Genomic DNA, 22,919 nt, shown 5'->3' on the forward strand with positions numbered 1-22,919 from the left:
GGCAAAATAGCTCTGCAAAAGAAAGGTTTGACTTTGAGATTGAACTATGGACCTCTTGATATGCAAAAGAGTAAAACAGCAAACTCCAGCAGGAATTTAGTTAATAATTGAGCTTCATTTTCAGTTTTCCGATCAACAAGAAAATGAGTGGGCTTGAATGCTATTAAAACACAGAATGGACTATTCAATAGGACAGGTAGGAGTTTCAGACGTGCATTAAAATTATCTTCCGGGATTGATGGCTACTTCAGTGTAGAGCAGACTGAATTAAAGGTAACGTACCTTTCTTTACCATTTTCAGCATTACAGCTATCAGCATGCCATTTTTCAACATTAGTTAAAATGAAAATCATTCTATGTGTCTAAAGTTAATTAAATAGGAACACAAGACAGAATCCTGAATTGTATTAACTGTGTTAATGGAGGGGTGGGTAACTTATAGCCTACTTATAGTTTTGAGATGACATATACCATAATCCATCACATTAGTTATGATGGATAGAATGATAGGAAATAATAATTTATTTATAACCCACTGGAAAGCCATAAATAGCCCACTTCTGCCCTCATGGATCACACCATTTTGAGAAATGAGTTTCATTACCAAAGCAAGCTGATATGGGTGTATTTATATGACTTATTTTTCTGTGGCAAAGCCTGAGATTTTTCTTAAAATATATGCAAATATATTTTAAGAATGCATGGAGTGACATTCCACTTTTGATGATAGTCAAATGCATTAAATTGCATTTAGTTACTAAACCCAGGTTGCATATCTCATATCCAGTAGTGAGGCCCAGACTAAACACAAAATTCCCTAATGTTTCATATACACCTTATGAAGATAATTTTATATATAATATTTTGTGTACCATATGAAGTCTGCGTACACTGAACTTCACCATTCAGCCACCCATGTGGACAATTTGGGATTTCGGAGTATTTTGGATTTTGGAATTCTTGATGAGGGATGTTCAACCTATATTATCAAAAGCAGATTAAAATTACAATCCTATAGACACTTACCAGGCCAGAAGGCCTATGGAATTCAGTGTGTCTTCATTTTGAATAATAATAATAATAATAATAATAATAATAATAATAATAATAATAATAATTTATTTATAACCCACCCTTTCTCCCAAGGGAGACTCAGTGCAGTTTCCAGCAAAAGTAACGAAGTGGCAAACATTGAACAAGCACCAATAAATCTTCAGTTCACATTATAGATGTTGTGATCAATCCGATTGGAAAGGGCTGATGACATGTGCCTACTCTGTGAACAAAATGGTTGAAGGAGCAAGGGAAAGCATTAAAAGAAGTAAATCACTAAATGCTTGTTTTAAAAAAAGAAAGAAAGAAAAAAAGAAAGAAAGAAAGGGATTTACTTGCAGGTGAAAGGAGAGCAGAGAGGCTGATGTGCCCCTCATGGGAGAGTTCCATAGTCTGGGGGCAGCTGTTGATAAGGCTCTCACCAAAACTACCTACAAAGATGGTGGAGCCAAGGGAAAACCCTCTCCCAAAGATAACATTTGGGAGGAAGTTAGGAACTTTATATCCTCCAACAATGTTGTCAGATATGTGGCATGTTATCTTATACTTCAGAAAACTACTTACACAGTATTGTGAGTAAGACTGTAGATAGGTTGGAAGGGGACAATCTTGCACTAAGAACTTTGAACCTGCAATAGTAATAGAAACAGGTAATTAGAGTCACTCAAATACCCCCCCCCCCTTTATTGTGTCTGACTTGTCTCATCTACACATAAAATCAGGATGACATCACTTCCTTCCTCTTTACTGTCTCATTTCCTTTCCCTCCCCAAAATATAGCTTTCTGGTAGTATTTTGTGTCTTTGTTTATTCTAAAATATTTATGTTGCTGTATCAAGGACCATCCTTCCAAGCATATTAAAAAACCCCAATGTGATAACAGGAAAAATAAATGAGGGAGTATTGAAAATGACAATGACATTATTAGCCATTCACAAAATGTCTGGGAGCTAGATAGGTTAGTCAAAACATACAGCATGATAAGAATTCATTATTTCTATTTAAACCGCTGGAACTGTCTAGTGCATTGCAATTCAGTAGTTTCTCTCTTTCTGTACTCTCCCTTTGAAGACTTCAAGGACATTGATAAATTTATTATTTTTTCAGCTAAACATGACACGCTATTGTTCCAAATATCCTTTTCAAAGTATTTTAACGAAATTAATTATGGCAATGACAGGATTCCCTTTGTGTCCTTTTGGTCTGGAATTTAGTTGTTGTTAAACAAAAGGCACATGGTTTTAGTTTGTTCCAAATGTGCCTGTTTCTTATGACATAAAAGCCTCTACCTTATACCTGGTAGATACTTTTATTTCAGCCTAAAAAAGGAAGGAGCTTGTGTGTATTTCTCCAGGAAGGGCTTGGTTGCCTCAGGTTAAATTACCTGCTGATGTCTATAGAGGGCGGACGAAGTAAAGTAAGCAAACTGGAAAATCCAGACCAGCCCAGCACAACTTTTAAAGGAGATCTTAATGTTTCCTGGTTTCAGAGAACTTGGCACTTCCCAACATTACGTACTGAAGAGCACCTGTGAGGTCTGTATTTCATGGCATTGATGTGACCATCACAATTCATGGGGGGAAATCCCTGAACTCATTTTGAACTACATCCTATTATAAGAAATATCAGCGGAACTAAAAAATGCAAAAGGAATTTAGTTTTTCACTTTGACATGTCCTGGGATGTGGACTGCTGTACGGAGAACTAGGAGCAATGAATGGACATGTTCCCCAACAAGAAGATGAAGAACATATTCCTTTACAAACTGTAAGTGTAGAGAGGTGTGGAAATGACGTGCCTGAATCAAATGAGCTTATTCAGCCTGAAACATTTACACCTACTAAGGTAAGCGGTTGAAATGTTAATTTTCTGTTCTTTAAGGGTGTGTTAATTCACTGGCAGCCCACCATGAATAATTGGATTTTGATTAAAATAAAACAACTTCTTTGGAGATGTTTAGATTTCAAAAGTTTGATTTTATACAAGGAAGCAGTGAATGAAGCTTACTTAAGAAACCCAACATCTGTTACATGAAGGCAAAACGTCAGGAGAAATGCCTCTAGAACATGGCCATATAGCCCGAAAAAACCCACAAGAACTTAGTGATTCCAGCCATGAAAGCCTTCGACAATACACCAAAATCTGTTATCTGATTAAATATGAATTTCAGATACCAATATAGCTTGCCGTTTATACCAAAGCAAATGTTCTTAATTGGCCACTATGCATGTTGATTTGTTTAAAACAACAAACATTCTGAACAATGTAATTGGCCAAAAAAGTTTTTTTAAAAAAATATTCACCCAGCCAGTGATTTCCCTGTTGGCCAGAAACTCAATTGATGGTTTAACCTCACTATTTCCATTGTCAATAGTGATAATCATGCTAATTGGGTTGTTGTAGGTTTTTCAGGCTATATGGCCATGTTCTAGAAGCATTCTCTCCTGACGTTTCACCTGCAGCTATAACAGGAATCCTCAGAGGTTGTGAGGTGATGCTAATTTACCTCATTTTAAAATGTTATGATACAAAGCAGTGCTATGCAGATATTTTAATAATATTATTCATACATTTTTTCAATCAATCTAATATAGTCAAAACTCTCATATCAAAATCTGAGGGATCAGATTCATGTCCATTATAATATTCTGTGTTTTCCTTCCCAAGTACACAAAGAGCTATGTTAGTGTCACTGAGCTATAAATGATGACATTCCTGCTTTGACTTCCATCTGCATGCACTTGGTACTTTTATAGCAAGCATGGTATCGAGAATTAAGGATTGGAGTATGACACTTACGGAGAACATAAGGCTTAAAGCCATTTTGTAGACCCATATGTGTTGCTTTTTTCAATCTCCACTAATTCAGTAGATCTAATTTACTTTTGGACTAACAATTAGATCCAGGGCCCAACCAGTCAGGGCCCATAATGCTCCCATGGTTTTACTGCGCCAAACAATGTCTCCAGTAAAAGTGAAATAATTCGAGACAAAGCAGGAAAACCCTGCTTTTTCCTGAATTAATTTGATACTCCATTAGACCTGGGTCTTCCTGAAAGATCCAGGTCTAATGGAGTATGTTCCCTGTGTAGATTGGGCCTAGGGACTGGGTCATGCAATCCCCAGGCCCAATCCACAAAGCCTTCTTGAGGTTTTTTGGGGTGTATGAGCCCGGAAAACCCAGAGGGCATCAACCCCCCCCCCCGAATGGCCTTAAAAAAAAAAAAAACACAATTAAGGTCCTGCTGGAGCCCTCCTGGCATGTAGAAATCACATGCCAGGAGAGGAGGCAGGAGGAAAATCGCTTCTGCCCCCCCTCCCCCGGCATATCATTTCTATGCACCAGGAGGACTTTAGCAGGGCCAAAATGGTGGCTGAGTAAGTTCTTTTAATTTTAAGGTCTTTGGGGGGGGGGTGTCTGGGTGCCCTTCTGGAAGGTACTGGGAGGGCATCTAAATATCACCCCCCCCCCGGGAAAGCATGTGGTTTAGGGGGAGGTGTGTGGACTTAAACGCACGCCTAAGCACCATAGTGTATTTGTATGTATAGCAGAAGTGGGGAAGTATGGAGTGATGGCAACTCATTTTTTCCACACCAGCTTTCCTAAATACTCCTCCCCCATTTTTAAAATATTGGGGACTTTAAAAAAATCTCCTCCACTACTTTCCAAATTAGCCCCTTCTCTACTAGACTATCACTGATATATAGGATTAGACTTAAACTTTCATCTTACTTATAACTGCTTTGAGGAGAATACACACACACACACACACACCTAATGATCAGTTATGAAAACTGTATTTATCTCTCCTTGCTGCTTACTGTTAAATAATACATATCATAGATCACCAACCATAAATTCATCTTTCTAAGGTTTTGTTTATATAGTCTTGTATGACATGAAATGAGACTCCAAAGGACACCCGAAACTATTTGTAATCTATTGCTATCATCTATGCCCATGGAAAAGGGGTGTTGGTTGAAGAAACTATGTGTGTGACACAGACTTCCTCTGTTCAGACTTATGCAATTCCAATATTTACCAAAGGTGTAATGGGTAATTCAGCATGTTTAAGAACTACTGCTGTTACAGTTTGTTAAAATATAAACTATACATTCTGTTTTTCTTCTTCCTCATTTTCTGATATTGGAACTTCTGTTATTTGTTTTTCTTTCTTACAGCCACATGTTTCTTTGTTTTGTTTTTTCTTATTCACTAATTAATTGTTTTTCCTTATTCACTCATTAACCATGATTCACTAATTAATGGAATATTGCCTCAGTTCCATGGTGTTTGTTCCATTATTACAAACAGATTTCTTTTTTTCCCCCCTTCTGACTAGAAAACAGCCACCTTGAAGTTGTGCTCTGAGATTGTATTTTGGAAATGCAAACTGTGGATGATTACAACTTATATTTTCCTGTTGCTGATTGTTGTGATTATTTTAGCTGTAACTTTGAATTCAGGTATGTCATCTTTATGTGATGTTTTTTTCCCCCCAATATGAGATCATATCGGAAACATTGGTGGGGACTATATGAGAAACTGTTCCTCACTTCTAACACAGCTTAAATCACTTGCGACTTGATGTCACATTGCTTTCAATTGGACTTAATTTAGTCACGGATCATTTTAGCTCTGGCTCTCACATGCTTTCATAACATTTTGTGTGGTTCTTATAAAAGTATGCTCGACTCTTATATTTCTAGATATTTTTGAGATTTTTAATTATAATACTGTATTTAGTCATTCAATCACAAGCTCTGCTAATAGAAAAAGAAATTTTCCTTCATTTCACTGTAGAGTCCATCTATGGACTTTTCTACACTGCATTAGACCAGAAGTCATTCCTGGATATGAAACAACATTTCGAGACTTACAGTTCATAATGTGGGGTAAAATGGGCTAACATTACACAGAGTATGTGTGGACATCTGGACTGTCTCTAAACTGAACTGGTTCACTGTCTACATGGCCTGCTGCTGCCAACCCATTTTCCCTATATTTGGTGGATCAGGCCCATGTCACTCTCCCACTGCCATGGCCAGAGGTGGCCCTAGATAATTTTCAATGGTAAGCAAATGGTATTTCCCCCCCCCTCCATCATAGATATATATTTTCTGTTCATCATGGGAGTTCTGTGTGCCATATATGTCAAAAACTCTTATGCTGCAGAAGAGATTCAAGACAGCAATCTGGGAAACCAGCTTGAAAGCATCTGGATAAGAATCAAGGGAACTGGGACTCAAAAAGATCTTGTTGTAGGAGTCTACTACAGATCTCCAAGCCAGGAGGAAGAACTTGATGAAGTCTTCTGCCAACAGTTGACCAAACAGGCACAGAGAAGAGATGTAGTAGTCATGGGCGATTTCAATTATCCCGATATTTGCTGGAAAACAAATTCGGCCAAGAGTACAAAGTCCAACAAATTCCTCGCTTGCCTTGCAGACAATTTCATGGTCCAGAAGGTAGAAGAGGCAACAAGGGGATTGGCTACTCTTGATCTCATCCTAACAAATGTGGAGGACCTGATCGATGCGGTCGAAGTGGTAGGATCCTTAGGGGCAAGTGACCATGTGCTCCTGCAATTTGAGGTAGAAAGGAAGGCCGAAACTGAGACAAGTCAAACCCGCATTTTGGACTTTAGGAGAGCTGATTTCCAAAAAATGAAGGAAACACTGAGCAGCATTCCGTGGACACAGATACTAAAAGACAAGGGAGTTACGGATGGATGGGAGTTTCTCAAGAGTGAAATACTCAAGGCGCAGTTGCAAACTGTGCCAACAAAAAGAAAAAATAGGACAAGTGCAAAGAAGCCAGAATGGATGTCCAAAGAACTTCTAACTGTGCTGAGACACAAAAGAGACATGCACAAGAACTGGAAAAAGGGAGAAATCACCAAAGAAGAATTCAAATAGCCAACAGCTGTAGGGAAAAGGTCCGCAAGGCTAAAGCACAAAACGAGCTCAGGCTTGCCAGGGACATTAAAAACAATAAAAAGGGATTCTTTTCTTATGTCAGTAGAAAAAAGAAAAACAAGGAGGCGATAGGGCCTCTTCGAGGAGAAGATGGGGCAATGCTGACAGGGGATAGGGAAAAGGCAGAACTACTAAATACCTTCTTTGCCTCGGTCTTCTCACAAAAAGAAAATCATCTTCAACCTCAGCAAGACGGAGTGGATGAGGGATTTGAGGACATCCAACTCCAAATTGGGAAACAAGTCGTACAGGAATACCTGGCCGCTCTTAATGAGTTCAAGTCCCCAGGGCCAGATCAACTACACCCAAGAGTATTGAAGGAACTAGCGGAAGTCATTTCGGAACCATTGGCAACCATCTTTGAGAGTTCTTGGAGAACAGGAGAAGTTCCAGCAGATTGGAGGAGGGCCAATGTGGTCCCAATCTTCAAGAAGGGAAAAAAGGATGACCCAAACAACTACCGTCCGGTCAGCCTCACGTCAATACCAGGCAAGATTCTGGAAAAGATTGTTAAGGAAGTAGTCTGCAAACACTTAGAAACAAATGCGGTCATTGCTAATAGTCAACATGGATTTATCAAAAACAAGTCATGCCAGACTAATCTGATCTCTTTTTTCGATAGAGTTACAAGCTGGGTAGATGCGGGAAATGCCGTGGATGTAGCGTACCTGGATTTCAGTAAGGCCTTCGACAAGGTCCCCCATGGCCTTCTGGCAAGGAAACTAGTCCAATGTGGGCTAGGCAAAACTACGGTGAGGTGGATCTGTAATTGGTTAAATGGACGAACCCAGAGGGTGCTCACCAATGCTTCCTCTTCATCTTGGAAAGAAGTGACGAGCGGAGTGCCGCAGGGTTCCGTCCTGGGCCCGGTCCTGTTCAACATCTTTATTAATGACTTAGATGAAGGGTTAGAAAGCAGGATCATCAAGTTTGCAGACGACACCAAATTGGGAGGGATAGCCAATACTCCAGAGGACAGGAGCAGGATTCAAAACGATCTTGATAGATTAGAGAGATGGGCCAAAACGAACAAAATTAAGTTTAACAGTGACAAATGCAAGATACTCCACTTTGGCAGGAAAAACGAAATGCAAAGATACAGAATGGGGGATGCCTGGCTCGAGAGCAGTATGTGTGAAAAAGATCTTGGAGTCCTCGTGGACAACAAGTTAAACATGAGCCAACAATGTGATGTGGCGGCAAAAAAAGCCAATGGGATTTTGGCCTGCATCAATAGGGGCATAGTGTCTAGATCTAGGGAAGTAATGCTACCCCTCTATTCTGTTTTGGTTAGACCACACCTGGAATATTGTGTCCAGTTCTGGGCACCACAATTCAAGAGAGATATTGACAAGCTGGAATGTGTCCAGAGGAGGGCGACTAAAATGATAAAAGGTCTGGAGAACAAGCCCTATGAGGAGCGGCTTAACGGGCTGGGCATGTTTAGCCTGAAGAAGAGAAGGCTGAGAGGGGATATGATAGCCATGTATAAATATGTGAGAGGAAGCCACAGGGAGGAGGGAGCAAGCTTGTTTTCTGCTTCCCTGGAGACTAGGACGCGGAACAATGGCTTCAAACTACAAGAGAGGAGATTCCATCTGAACATGAGGAAGAACTTCCTGACTGTGAGAGCCGTTCAGCAGTGGAACTCTCTGCCCCAGAGTGTGGTGGAGGCTCCTTCTTTGGAAGCTTTTAAACAGAGGCTGGATGGCCATCTGTCAGGGGTGATTTGAATGCAATATTCCTGCCTCTTGGCAGGAGGTTGGACTGGATGGCCCATGAGGTCTCTTCCAACTCTTTGATTCTATGATTCTATGATTCTATGATTTGGTTCAATTCCATCATTGGTGGAGTTCAGGATGCTCTTTGATTGTAGGTGAACTATACATCCCAGTAACTACAATTCACATAAGTCAAGGTCTATTTCCCCCCAACAGCACCTCAAGAGCGCCCCTCGGCAAAATCAACTGTACTGTGAATGCTTACTTTGCGTAATGGGTTGAGCCGCCCCTGGCCATACAGACAGCTACCTAGCTCTGGTTATCACCAGGCACCTTCTCTAATATAAGCAGAGGTGCTTGTATGACTAAAGAGAAGCTGAGCTGACTGGTTCTCATCCTCTCACATCCCTCTCTCTGCATGTTCTTGTCAGTAAAGCCCTCTCTGATGTAACTCCACTGGGTGGAGTAGTAATGTCAAGAATCGCAAGGAGTTGGAATTTTGCTTGCAGAACCATAACAACATGCATATATGAGATATGCCTCAAGCTTGTTTTCCATTCCTCTACCCTGTATACTGATGTGATGTGTTTGGGAGAGGGGTTTCTGAAGGCTGAGCCACACACACAGGAGTATATTGGCATGCACACATGTTTGCATAATAACACTCCCACGTTCATAAATATGGCAGCAGAAGCAGGAGTTTTAAAGCAGGGAAAGCTGTGTGGCTTGCAGCTTTTCCTGCTTTAGAACTCCTGCTTCTGCCGCCACTGGTTACAGCAGCCAGCCCACCTGCCTCTTGCCGGGATGGGGGTGGGAGAAGATGCTATCCTGATCCCAAATGTCATATTATCCTCTGGTGTGTGACAGTTCATCAGGTATTTGCCCCCGGTGGCGCAGTGGGTTAAACGCCTGTGCCGGCAGGACTGAAGACCGACAGGTCGCAGGTTCAAATCCAGGGAGAGGCAGATGAGCTCTCTCTATCAGCTCCAGCTCCTCATGCGAGGACATGAGAGAAGCCTCCCACAAGGATGATAAAAACATCTAATCATCCAGGCGTCCCCTGGGCAACGTCCTTGCAGACGGCCAATTCTCTCACACCAGGAGTCACTCCTGACATGACCAAAAAAAAAAAAAGGTATTTGGAAGCTTGGGAGTAATTACAGATAAAAATAGGGACACACAGACACACACTTTCACACACATTTGCACAGCAAAAGTAGGACAGTGAGACCAATACCTGAATACCCCAATTCTAAACCTGAGCATGGCTACATGGGAGCTTGGTTGTGCTTGAGGGTTGTTGCCAAAAGCAAGTGGATGAAGGGAAGGAAGGAAGAGGCCAGAGAGCCAAAGTATGAGTAGGGACATCTGGCTGGGGTTGCAGGGACATGTTTTTTCAATGAGGCTTAGTTGTAGGAGCATTTTCTTGCCTTTTTCTTTAGGAGTTCTTGGAGAAGCTGGAAAACAAATGGCCAAGTTGAGGAGTGTTGGGATGACAGAGGCAAGAGAGAGTGACAATAGGGAGGGAGAGACTGACGGAAAGTCTGGAGTTCTCTCTCACTCTTCCTTTCTCTTTCACTTTTCAGTATAGGGATGAGCCCAATAGGCCTTAGAAAGGTGAAAAGAGGAGACCTGCTGGCCCCCGGGGTGGAGGTGGGAGAAGATGCTACCCTGATCCCAAATGTCATATTATCCTCTGGTGTGTGACAGTTTGTCAGGTATTTGGAAGCTTGGGAGTAATTACAGATAAAAAATTAATTTTAGATTTATTTTTCTTTAAAATCTTTCCTCTAAAAATTATAGCAGGTTACATTGATGAAGATGAATACTGGGATTCTGAATCAATAGCAAATGGTAATCATCACAACTTCTCAGGAATATTAAAAGTTCATTGTGAAAATCCTGAGTCACTGCTTTCAGAATCAACATATAATTTGCTTTCTGAAAATCTCCATAAGAGGGTAAGTGTCTACATAAAATACATACCTGCATATTTTTAAATGTGTGTGTGTATATCTTTTTGCTTAACCGATGTAATCCAAATTGGTTAACAAATCATAATAAAATGCATTACATCTGTCAATAAAATAAAGTATCTTATTTAAAATAACTGGAAGATACAATGGGCTCATAATGCGTTTTAATTTGTTCTTGGAAACTTTCTTTACTGGAGCCTAGATCAGAATGAAATGCACCATTAGTTAGTTGTGTTAGAGTCAGCGGTTGTACTGATAACTTAATAATGCGTTCCATATATTTGTGGTATATGTGTGAATTGCTACTAATTTGAAATAAGATATCAGTCATTTAAAAGTCATTATAAAAACCCATTGATCTATTTTGCAGTGAGGCTGCTTGGATTTGATCATGCCATCCACTAAAAATACTTAACTTACGTTTAAATCTTTTCATGTTATACTATATCTGCCCCTAATGAACAAACTATTTCTCAAGCTTACAGATATCTACAGAGATTCGCCTGCTCTTGGGCGGTATTTTATTTCTGCTGAAGTAATTTCCATCAGGTAAGAAAGCGGAAGCTCCAAAACTTTCACTGGATAATTCTGAACAATTGAATTTGATTAAATATATGCCCTTGAAAAAAGGAGGCGGGGTTATATAGCTGGGGAGCAAGGTGAGACATCTGGAAGAAGAGAGCAAGGTTGGACAGAATCTGTCTATCTGTCTATCTATCTATCTATCTATCTATCTATCTATCTCCAGCTGAGGTCAGAAGTCTGCTCTAGACTAGCTACTCAGCAACCCAATGGTGTGTTGCTACCTGGCTGTACATTTACTGGATGGTAAACCTAGGCCATTCCCATCCAAGCCCCAGAACCTAATTAGCGAGAGCAAAAACTCGCAGGTCAGGCTCAAGTAGATGCCTTTTTCACCCCTCCTTCCCCATCCTCCATTTTCGAGAATCTGTATAGTGACTGTTCCAAGCCTCTACCCTTCACCAAAAGGAGTGTCGAGCTGTACACCAATGTGCTAAAAACATTTCCCGTCTCCACTACCAACCATATGATAGCCTTTTTACAGACATCACTCTGAGCCACTTGTCAAAGTTCCTCAAATACAGTATGGAGTAGGCAAAACAAAAAAATACATTAGTGTTACTACTACTGCTACTACTACTAATCACTATATATTTATTTATATCTTGTCTTTCTCTCAGTAGGCGCTCAAAGCAGCTAACAACCATACAATGTAATAACAGTTTAAAACAAATACATTTTTAAAAAACCAAATAAATATTTGTGTGTGGATATAAAGATAAAATTAAAATACAATTAATACAAATAAAATCACATTTAAAGCTCACTATTCCATCCAAAGTCCCACCCACAATCTCCCCAGCAGTGTACTCCTCATCCTTCCCTCTTCTGTGCTTCTCTGCAGGCACAGAAATGTCTTGACCTGTTTGTGGAAGATAAGCAGGGATGGGATTATCCTGGTCTCTCTTGGGAGGGAGTTCCACACTCTGGGAGCAGCCATTGCAAAAGCCCTCTCCTTTATTCATGCCAAACATACTTGAACGGGTGGTACAGATGATCATAGTTATCTGACAGGTTTGTAGAGAGAGATCCAGTTCTGCTATCTCTTCTTCCCGTCTCTTAGCATATTGGGCTCATGACTATCAGCACATACCACACATGTTCATGGCTATAAGAAATGGTTTTGTAACAAGAAAAGGTAGTGTAGACAATCTATGGCTGATGTGATTGTTTTATGTAAAGTTGTCACTGTTGCCTACTATAATACAACTGGTGATATACAGTCCGCAATTTTCCTGGATCAACCACATTTATTCAATTTTTTTAAATAAGTTTCTGATGTCCCTTTTAACCTTTTCCAAATTGATTTGGGCATTGAAAAATTGTGTCCAGAATCTCAGTGAATTATTACAACAGTTCTTCCAATATGCGGTCATTAATGCTCCTTTAATATCCTGCTCATAGACAGTAAAATATTCCACTTTTTAAAAAATATATTAGCTGATAGCAAAAGAGTATTTGCATAAGCATGAAGTATCATTCTTTCTTGATGAAACGTTGCCTGGTAGAGGTAAATACTTGCTAGTTTCCTCATTCCCCTTGGTTTATGTGGTTTCAATAGTATGACATACCTTGTAAATTTTTCAGAGATTGCTTACCTCTAGACAAGGCAAGGATTGCTATCTTGCCCCTGTCAAAGTTTCTGTAAATTGCATGAGCTATCTCTGCAACAAAATGAGTGCACATCTCCTTTTAAAATCAGCACATACACAGATATACACCTCCACAAAATAACTGATAGTTTCAAAAATAATGCAAAGACCACATTCCCTGTATCCATGAGGGATACAATCCTGGACTTCATGTGGATATGTGAACCATGGATAATGGAGAACTCCATTATTTTCGAATGGGACAAGTAATGGAGTTACCGTGACATATGTAGCTTGAGCAGAAGACCCTAACTAAATAAGTCATAACTAAAACTATGAATAAGGACCTCATCACATAGTCCATGAGAAGCATGGGGGGGGGGGCAGTCTGTCTAGTGAAGGGAATCATACCTTTCAATCCCCAATTGTCCCATTTCAAGTTCTGTCTTTCCATGGCATGTTTTCCCTCTTCAGTTTTCCCCATATTCTTTCCCATGTTTGAACCATCACACACAAAATCATTTTCTCCTCCCTCTCTGTATTTCATTTTTCCAAAAAGAGAGAGAAAGAAGGAAGGAAGGAAGGAAGGAAGGAAGGAAGGAAGGAAGGAAGGAAGAGAATGAAGGAGGAAGACAGTGAGGGAGAAAGAGAGAAAGTGAGAGGGAAGGGAAGGGAGGAAGAAGAATGGGAGGGAAAAGAAAAAAGAGGGGAAGGAAGGAAGGGAATGAGGGTTGAAGGCAAGCAGGGAGGAACCAGTGTAATTATAATCCCTTTGTAACAATCCTCTTTTCCAAACCTGTTCTCCCCTTCATTGGAACAGTGTAATTATTATAAACCACTTTGCCTTGATCCCCTCCTGCTAGGCTTTCTTTCCCTCCTTTAGACCAGTGTTATGTTAAAAAGCTAAAAAGAGCACAAATTTGAGCCTAGATTAAGGAGAAAATGCAGTGACAGCAAAGTGGCAAGGAATGCCCATTTCTCCATGTCACTGAAATGATTTAACATGGGCAAATCTGTCAGATCCTACCACGTGTGATTTTTGCCATTAGCGATGGTTTTGATGTGCACCAGGAGCTCAGAACATAATTACTCACCTATGTTCTGAGCTCTCCCTTTTCAGCATGTTTAATGTCAATTTCTAGGATGAAGGGCAACAGATGACGGCCGGAAGTAGGCAAACATCATCTGTTGGGCTTCGTGCCTCTTCATCCTTAAAATTGAGATGAAGTGCCCTACGATGGGGAAAATGCTCCATGTGATGAAGTCATAAGTGAAATCACATAGATCAGTTCTGCAGTTTTTTAAAAGATGTACATTTACAATTCTTAATGGTACATCTAAAACATGAAGTAGCAGGGGAAAGGAACTCCTCATTGGTATTACATCCAACACATTTCTCATTCCTTTTTTCAGTGATGGAAACAATACAGCATTCTATCACTTGTGGTTTTCAGTGCCACAAGATGAGACCGAAGAGTTTATGAAGTACAGAATGAGCCAAAGGTTTGTGATGAATATTTTGAGGCAAAATATTTATGATCAAGAAGAAATGGATGGCCTGGAGGTACCTGAATGTACAAATCTGAGAATAGATCCAACATCTCTTTTACTAACACGTAAGTGAAGAACCAAACTCTTAAGTAATTTGAGGAATGATGTTTTGAGTGCCCAATGTTGCTATTACCAGGCTCATCCTGGCCAGATAGAAGTGAGAAATGTGAGGAATTTTCTATTCCAACAAATGGAAGGAAAATTATTTATGTCAGATCCAAGGCAAGCATACATTTCCTTCCTTGTGGTATGGACAGAGATTAGTATGGGACTTTACATAGTGTTCCTCCATCCATCCTCACATGTTCCTGACCTATTGTACTCAATACTTTACCCCCAGCCCTGGCCGTATAGTTTGCTTTTTGCACAAGTCCATGTCCAGCCCCCTCAAATTCTGATCATGTCCACCATATTCCTGGTTACTAGTTGTTGACGTTTGCTTTTGATACATTTTAACGATGTTTTATACCCTGCTGTTTTTAATTGTTTAATTAGATTTTTATATGTTATTATGTTTTTAACTATGTTTTAGGTGGTAAACTCAGTTGTTGCTCTGGGCTTGGTCCCACATGTAAGCCAGCCCGAGTCTCTTCAGAGAGATGGTGGTAGGGTATAAAAATAAAGTTGTTGTTGTTGTTGTTATTATTATTATTATTATTATCATTATCATCCCCCTTTACTACCAGGTGTGACACTGTGGGAGGGGAGATTAAGGCATTGCCTCCAAATAAGAAATCTGCCAAATCAAATGGAATTTCCTTCTAGCACTGCATAAATGAAACACTAAACATTGTTCACACCTTTTATTTTTGTATATTTGCACTCCCTTGGTAACTTTGCCTGCCACCTTTTGTGTGTGCCTAAACTGTGTTTCTAAATGCTCCGCTGGCATTTACTATAAAATGACTGCAATGTTAGATATTTGGGAAGTGAAGGAATATTTTAGGAGAGGTGCGTATCCTCCCACTGCAAGCTAGACCCCTTTCTGTAGAAAGCTGTCAGATATCAAATGAATGGAAAGTTCTCCCAATCCAGCTTTGGGGAATAGGAGACCCAAACTTCCTAAGGGTACTGGGAGTCACCCTGAATCTTGTGATGGAAGAAAGGCAGGATATACATAAAATAAGATTACTATAATTACCATTTTAAATATGGCAATGCATAAAAAGAATATATAATAAAAACAACCTTCTACTTGATCCAGTCACAGGCAGTGGTTTTATGTGGTTTTATGATAGATATAACAAAGATAAATAAGGAAAAATATCTCAATAAAATGTCTCACACCCCTGTTTTTACCCTAAAGAAATACAGCCTGTTAATACAGATGGGTGAACTGTATGGAGTTCTGGATTTCTGGTCTCATCTTGGAAGACAACATTCTGTTCAACATATCCAGTGTGTTCTTGTCCTTCTTACATCAACCCACCACCCCAGGAAAATATGAGGAAATCAGGCTGTGAGTGAGAACATGAGGCATAGTCAAGATAAGAAGCTCTTCAAACTGTCCTGCGACCAGAACTGATGGTGGTTATTTTGATATTTGTCAAATGCTAAAACAAAGGGAAAATTCCAGAAAACAAACACATAAAAGTCCCATTTGGCCTTGAGCTGATTCTTGCGAGCATGAATGCCATTCTGTGTTAACTTTGTTTCTTCAGTAAAAGGGTGTTTCCAAGATTTTCATTATACTACTAAGCTATGTGTAGTAAAAGAGAAACACATATGCATTGTAGGTCAATAACACAGGTCTGTAGAATGGCCTTCAGTGTCAAGTATCAACTTGCTCCTGCGTGCCTGCTGCTGCTTCCCTTTCCCTTTGCAGTGGTAGAAATGTGCTGACAGTATACTAGCTATTTATATTTGCTTTTCTCATTTCCCCCCTCTGCTGCCATTACAAGAAATTTGAACACACACTGTATAATGAATGTAAGAAACATCCTGTACTTGTCTTCTTTACTTGGCTGATTGTTAACACTTGATCTTACTTTGACTGGATGGTACGCCGAAGAAGCTAGAAGTAAAGAAAAACAGAGAATGGCTATCTCCTAAATGTCACCTTAGCTAGGAAAATAACTAGTTAAACACTATCAGCAAATTGACAGGAGGAAATTCAACTTATTTGAATTAGGATGCTGGGAGAGCGTTCCACAGATACCGTGGACTACTGAAAAGACTAATGAATGGGTCTTAGAGCAAATTATGCCTCTAGATGATTCAACTGAAATTTTCAAACTTGGGGCAATCATGAGACAACATGACTTGTTGGAAAAGACAACAAAATCAAGTGAAAGGCAATATGAAGAGAGAGGGGAGGGGGACTGAGACTGCATTATAGGTGAACTGATTCAATAAAGGAAGCCACAGCCCCAAGTTTGCAAAAGCAAACAAGGCAATCAATGGCTGGGAATCTTGGGTGTTTTGCATGCATTTCCCACTTATAGGGTTGTCATAACTCAATGCTAACTTACAGCATTAATGACAACATAGTTTGAGAGATGTATACACAGTTCATTACAGAAGATCTTGCTGGGACTGATGGATGACCAAATGGAAAAGAAACACGGAATACCTCTACCATATATGTACACACTGTAGCAAGACAGTGTTTGCACAAAAATGGGGTAAACCAAAGAGTGATGGCTGCTTCTTGTAAGTGGCTGACGTTGTTGAAATTGCCAAATTAGCAATACTGATTTGAAAAAATGGCATTTTCAAAAGACTAGGAACCTTTGGCTGTGCTTTTGTAGAAAATCAAATAATGTGTTAAATATATTTTTATAATTAATAGATCTGGTTAAGGTAAAGAAGTGTACGAATCTTTCTTGCAGTTGGACAGTTTATTTAATCTTTCTGTTAGACATATCGAATATCAAACATAAATTCCTTTCTTTATGTTCTTGGCTGTTCTTTCTCTTGGTATTTTTTCCCTTTTTTCTTTTTGTTTGTATATATTTTCACTTTTTAATGTTTTGGAAAGTAATACTTTTTGTATAATAAATACTACAACAACAAAACTAAGACTTTTATAAATGGCTTTTCTGGCTACTTCAGAAATTGGCTAGAAGACATTCCAGAACCTAAGAGCAACATCAGGAAGATTTTCTACTCAAATTGCTTTAAAATGTGAAGCATATAAGTTATGGTTTCTTGCACCACCTCCTGGTAAGGAGGCAATATTGTTTTGTTAGAAAAGTTGAAGCATGCTCAGATCTGGGGTCTTACAGAACAAAAAAATTACAGGCAGTCCCAAGTTATGAACAAGATAGGTTCTGTAAGTCTGTTCTTAAGTTGAATTTGTATGTAAGAGAAACTCCAGCCAAATATAGAAATTATTTGGACACCAGAGGAAAGGATGAACATCCCTGTGGTGTTTGTTTTGCTGTCTTTGCCCCTGTTTGGAAGATTTCACCTCAGGTTATGTTCCTGTGATGATCGGATTTTTTAAAATGTGGCTTGTGGAAACAAGGACTGGTGATAAAAATTCAGTGGAGACTCCTTTTCCCCATGATATCTCTTTCAGGACTGAATTTCCCTTCCTAGGGGAATATTTCTCTTGCCTCCTGTAGTTTCACCACCTGTTCTTAACTATGAGTCATTTGTATGTTGAATGTTTGTAACTCAGGACCTCTTCATATGGGACAAAATAGCCCCATTTTGCTGCTTTTAGCCACGGCTTGGACAGGGCCTGCTGTAGGACACCAGATGACGCACTACAGGACCCGCCCACATTCCTCCTGAAGTGGAGGGGAAACTCCAGAAAGTGCTTCCTTCTCCACCAAGGGGAGAAAATAATAACTTTATTTTTATATTCCACCTCCATCTCCCTGAAGGGACTCAGGGTGACTTACATGGGGCCAAGCTCAGCAATACGGTTAAAACATAACACATTAAAATGCATAACAATAATTAACAGCAATATATATATATAAAACAAAATAAGAACAACAACATTAAGCAATATATAGAACAAACATGAAAACCAACAACCAATAGCAAAATTCAATGTCTCGTGGGTGGGCGGACTAGTGTGACAAGAATAGAGGATAGCGTAAGTGAGTAAAGTGCATATATCATATAGAGCAATAAGGATAAGAACAATTAATCATTATAGCTTTGGTGTTTTCAGGTAGCTCATATAAAGCTACTTGCACTTTCCTCCTCTTTCCCATCTGATGAGGGAAAGGGCGGCAGGGCAATGCACATTGCTATCCTTTTCCCCATCTAATGGGGAAATGGACAGGGTGCCAACACGCCCTGTCCCATCCCCACCATGTGATGGGGAAGAAGTGAGAGTGCGAGGGGCACCCCGAGGCCTTTCCTTTTACCAGTGACTGCTGGTGCAACAGCATGGCCTCTGTGGGCCTTGTGAAGAGCTCCTCAGTGACTTCCCATTCCTGCAAACTGAGTAAAGAGAAATCAAGAAATAATTCCTGTAATGTTTTGACCTTACTAGAGTCACATATGTATTCAGATGTTTTTTGAAAGTCCATTAGAGAAAAAAACAGTGCTCCCCTCGCCCCCAATTCTTGTCTGGTAGTTTGATCCCTATCCATCTTCACTGAGGCTCCTTCTATATTGTTCTTATATAATAGGATCTGATCCCAGATTATGTGCTTTGAACTGGATTATATTAGTCTCCACAGTCATATAATATGGGATAATCCTGAGACAGTTTTCATGCTTTTGCTTTTTATATGGGGGTGTCTGGTTGGAAACTTGATATAGAATCATAGAGTCATAGAGTCATAGAATCAAAGAGTTGGAAGAGACCTCATGGGCCATCCAGTCCAACCCCCTGGCCAGAAGTAGGTATATTGCATTCAAATCACCCCTGACAGATGGCCATCCAGCCTCTGCTTAAAAGCTTCCAAAGAAGGAGCCTCCATCACATATAGTTGTAGTTTCCTCTTTTACAGAACCATTGCATGGACAGGAGCCTTCTCCAGTTTTTACTTTGACAGCCCAGTCTTTATCCTGTTAGCAACAGAATTTCTCAGCTATCTAACACACAGGTTTATAAAAACTGTGATGATTGTAATGGGGAAATAATGGAATAGAGCAGTTATGGAAAGGGGACTTCAAATATTTCCTCTGTTGTTAAAACATTGAAAAAAACCCAGCTTCTGATAAATGTGCTTTGAGAGGATTTCCCCATGATGGAATGTCCTCCTAATACAAACACTCAGGTTCAGAGAAGGGTTTTTCTAAAGACTTCTTCACCCATACCTGTCAGCTGATAAAGTTTGTATATTTTAAGAGCTATTATTTCCTTTGTAAATATGTATGTATGTCACCATAATTTGGACTTGAATTATATCTTCCCTGCATCTCTCACCTACCAAGGCATTGGTGCCAAAAGCCAAACGTCAAACAGGAGCAATTTGTTTTTCACACCATTGGGAAAGACCACACATGCCATAACGGGAAGATTAAAACATAGCATGCATTTCATGGCTCTTGGAATTAATTACAGTTTTGCCACTGATTTGAATAATGATAACCGCAGTGACAACAGCTCTACCTTTGCCTATGATGATGATACTAACAACAGGTGGCTTTCAAAATTTGAAATCAAAATAGCTTAAAAAAGCCATACAAATGTGAAGAATACAATTAAATTATCAATATAATCAAAACTTAAAAAGCAAGCCTTTAAAAAGAACAATAAACATAAACACTACATAAAAATTCCTTTGCCCCTGAAAAGTCATTCCTTACCAAAGGGGCAGCCACTAAGAAGACCCTTTCTCATAGTCCTACCAGATGTATCTGTGAGGATAGTAGGACAGAGGGAAGGGCCTCTCCATAAGACCCCATGATATGCAAAGGTTCATATAGGAAGATATGGTCCATCAGATTACCTGAACCAGAGCCATATAGAATACATTTATTTCAAAACGTTTAGACCAATAGCAGTATTTTACTGCACCCTGTAGTTTTATTTAGAGATGCCTAGTGAAGTCATTAACATCTAATGACTAGGAGTTTCAAACAAATTAATTATGGTTGAAAAACACACACTCTGGTAACTCAGTGTCACACTGAAATCAACATGTCTCAAGTTGTTTTATAAGTGTTTGTAGTGCAGTCTCATAATACTGAAAAGACAGGTTCAAGAAATTTCCTGGTAACAGCAAGATCTTGTAACATTCCTTTGGGAAGCTGGAGGAAGTCTGACCAATTTCTACTGAGATCAGCAGTGTTAAATGCTGCTTTCATTGATATCTGGCACTCAGTATCTTCTAATGGCCTGGTGAGTCAATAGGTAGGCAAACACAAATGAACAAATTATTCATTGGAACTACTCTAATCAGAATTAACATTTTAGCTATTAGGATGGGACAAAAGAAAAGGCTACATCCAGACGTGTATTATGGCATCCACAAAACTCCCATTCCCTCCTTACTATGATGAAGACTATCCTTTTACAACATGCTTTTCCTTGTTGAACATTTTTTACTTCCATCTATGGAGTCTGTCTCCATTTTGTATTGGATGTTATGTACCGTACATACTCGAGTATAAGCCGACCCGAATATAAGCTGAGGCACCTAATTTTACCACAAAAAACTGGGAAAATGAATTGACTTGAATATAAGCCAAGGGTGGGAAATGCAGCAGCTACAAATAAAATTATATTAATTTGGGCATCAGTGGGTTAAATGTTTTTGAATATTTACATAAAACTCTAATTCAAGATAAGACTGTCCAACTCTGATTAAACCATTATTCTAACCTTCTTCAATGTAAATATGCTTACATGTCCTCCAGTAATAATAGAGTAAAATAATAATAATAATAATAATAATTATAATAATTATAATTATAATAGAGTAAAATAATGGACTGTAATAATAACAGTAATAATACAGTAAAATAATAAATGTAATAATAATAATACAGTAAAATAATAAATGTAACAATAACAATAATAAATAAAGTAAAACAATAAATGTAATAATAACAACAATAGTAAAATAATAAATGTAATAATGACAACAAAGTAAAATAATAAATAACCTTGACTAGAGTATAAGCCGGGGGAGACTTTTTCAGCCTAAAAAAAGGACTGAAAAACTAGGCTTATACTCGAGTATATACAATATTCTTTTAAAAATATCCATGCAAATGTGTTATTCTAGCAGCTATAAGCTATGCTGAGCAATAAATATTCCTCCAAAAGGATAGGGGCATATTTTTCCACAACACAAAGTGAAACCATTCAATAATATTGCCTGAGTCATTGCATTATGAGGCTTCCCAGTCAAGAGTCTAGTTTTACACATAATTCATGAGTCATCACAGATTGTCTGTTTCACGATCTGCTCTAGAGTCATTCCTGGTTTTGATGTCAAGCTGATTGGGTGGTAGTTGTTTGGGCCCTTTTCCCCCCCTCCCTTTTTGAAGATGGGAACAACATTTGTTTTTCTCCAGTCTGCTGGAACCTCCTGTTTTTCAGGAATTCTCAAAGCTGATTGTCAGTGGTTCTGAACTTACTTCTGCCAGTTCTTTTAATATTTTTGGAAGCAATTCATATGATCCTGGGGACTTGAATTCATTTAGATTAGCTAGATATTCTCATACTGCCTCTTTGGCTATTCTGTGATGGATTTCCCTTACTGCAGTGGTTCTCAACCTGTGGGTCCCCAGGTGTTTTGGCCTACAACTCCTAGAAATCCCAGCCAGTTACCAGCTGTTCTGGGAGTTGAAGGCTAACACATCTGGGGACCCACAGGTTGAGAACCACTGCCTTACTGTATCAACTGCTCCATTATCAAACCTAGACACAGGTGTGGCCAGGGAAGTCAATTGTTCATTACACAAAAAGTCCTATTGCAAGACTGCAGAGGACGGTAGAAGCTTTTCAGGTAGCACTTGCTTCCACTGACCTGCTACATTCTCAGATAGCAAAAAATACTCCCCCTCAAACATACAGATGCACCCCCCCCCTCCACTGACTGGATATGTCATCCTATGTGTATGACCAGCATCAATTGACAGAAAATGTATTGCAAGGAAAACCGTCCTTTCCTGCACCAATTTAGAACTATGATTTTTGCTATAGTTATAGTTTACAAGAAGACTCTTGGGAGGGTTGTTGTGGGTTTTCCAGGCTGTATGGCCATGTTCCAAAAGCATTCTCTCCTGATGTTTCACCTGCATCTATGGCCATAAATGCAGGTGAAACGTCAGGAGAGAATGTTTCTGGAACATGGCCATACAGCCCAGAAAACTCACAACAACCCAGTGAATCCGGCCATGAAAGCCTTAGACAATACTCTTGGGTGGACTTGGGTTGTGGTTTGCTTGAAGTGGGAAGCCCCAACATTTTTCCCCACATAAAGTTGGATAGCTGACCTAAAAGAAAAACAGTTCCAAATAAAAAAAGCTGACTGTACTTTGTTTCCCGTAATTTCTTCAACAGTCATATTTATTTCTATTTTATTTACAGTTATTATTTA

The 22,919-nt window shown here is 39.4% G+C and overlaps 1 protein-coding gene across 3 annotated transcripts; it reads left to right on the forward strand.

The window, feature by feature from the left end:
- C3H3orf52 (chromosome 3 C3orf52 homolog) lies at positions 1-16,689 on the forward strand. Of its 3 annotated transcripts, XM_060770628.2 has the most exons (8): positions 8-273; positions 1,147-1,321; positions 2,543-2,898; positions 5,397-5,520; positions 10,557-10,714; positions 11,208-11,278; positions 14,317-14,519; positions 15,761-16,689. In XM_060770628.2, exons 3-8 carry the CDS (start codon positions 2,767-2,769, stop codon positions 15,787-15,789), a joined length of 717 nt encoding a protein of 238 aa, XP_060626611.2. In that variant the 5' UTR covers positions 8-273; positions 1,147-1,321; positions 2,543-2,766; the 3' UTR covers positions 15,790-16,689. The 3 variants fall into 3 exon arrangements, with proteins under 3 accessions (XP_067322757.1, XP_060626611.2, XP_060626610.2); XM_067466656.1 differs by lacking the exon at positions 1,147-1,321 and having other exon boundaries at positions 1-273; positions 10,560-10,714; XM_060770627.2 differs by lacking the exon at positions 1,147-1,321.
- Positions 16,690-22,919: the final 6,230 nt, after the last annotated feature.

This window comes from Anolis sagrei, chromosome 3, assembly GCF_037176765.1.
Source record: "Anolis sagrei isolate rAnoSag1 chromosome 3, rAnoSag1.mat, whole genome shotgun sequence".
Classification (NCBI taxonomy): Eukaryota; Metazoa; Chordata; class Lepidosauria; order Squamata; family Dactyloidae; genus Anolis; species Anolis sagrei.

Bases quoted from the DNA above. Each gene is read 5' to 3' on its own strand.
- C3H3orf52 (XM_060770628.2), top strand. From the start codon at position 2,767: ATGAATGGACATGTTCCCCAACAAGAAGATGAAGAACATATTCCTTTA. The intron at 10,715-11,207 runs GTAAGTGTCTAC...CTATTTCTCAAG, and splicing joins CTGAAAATCTCCATAAGAGG to CTTACAGATATCTACAGAGA. The intron at 11,279-14,316 runs GTAAGAAAGCGG...TCCTTTTTTCAG, and splicing joins GCTGAAGTAATTTCCATCAG to TGATGGAAACAATACAGCAT.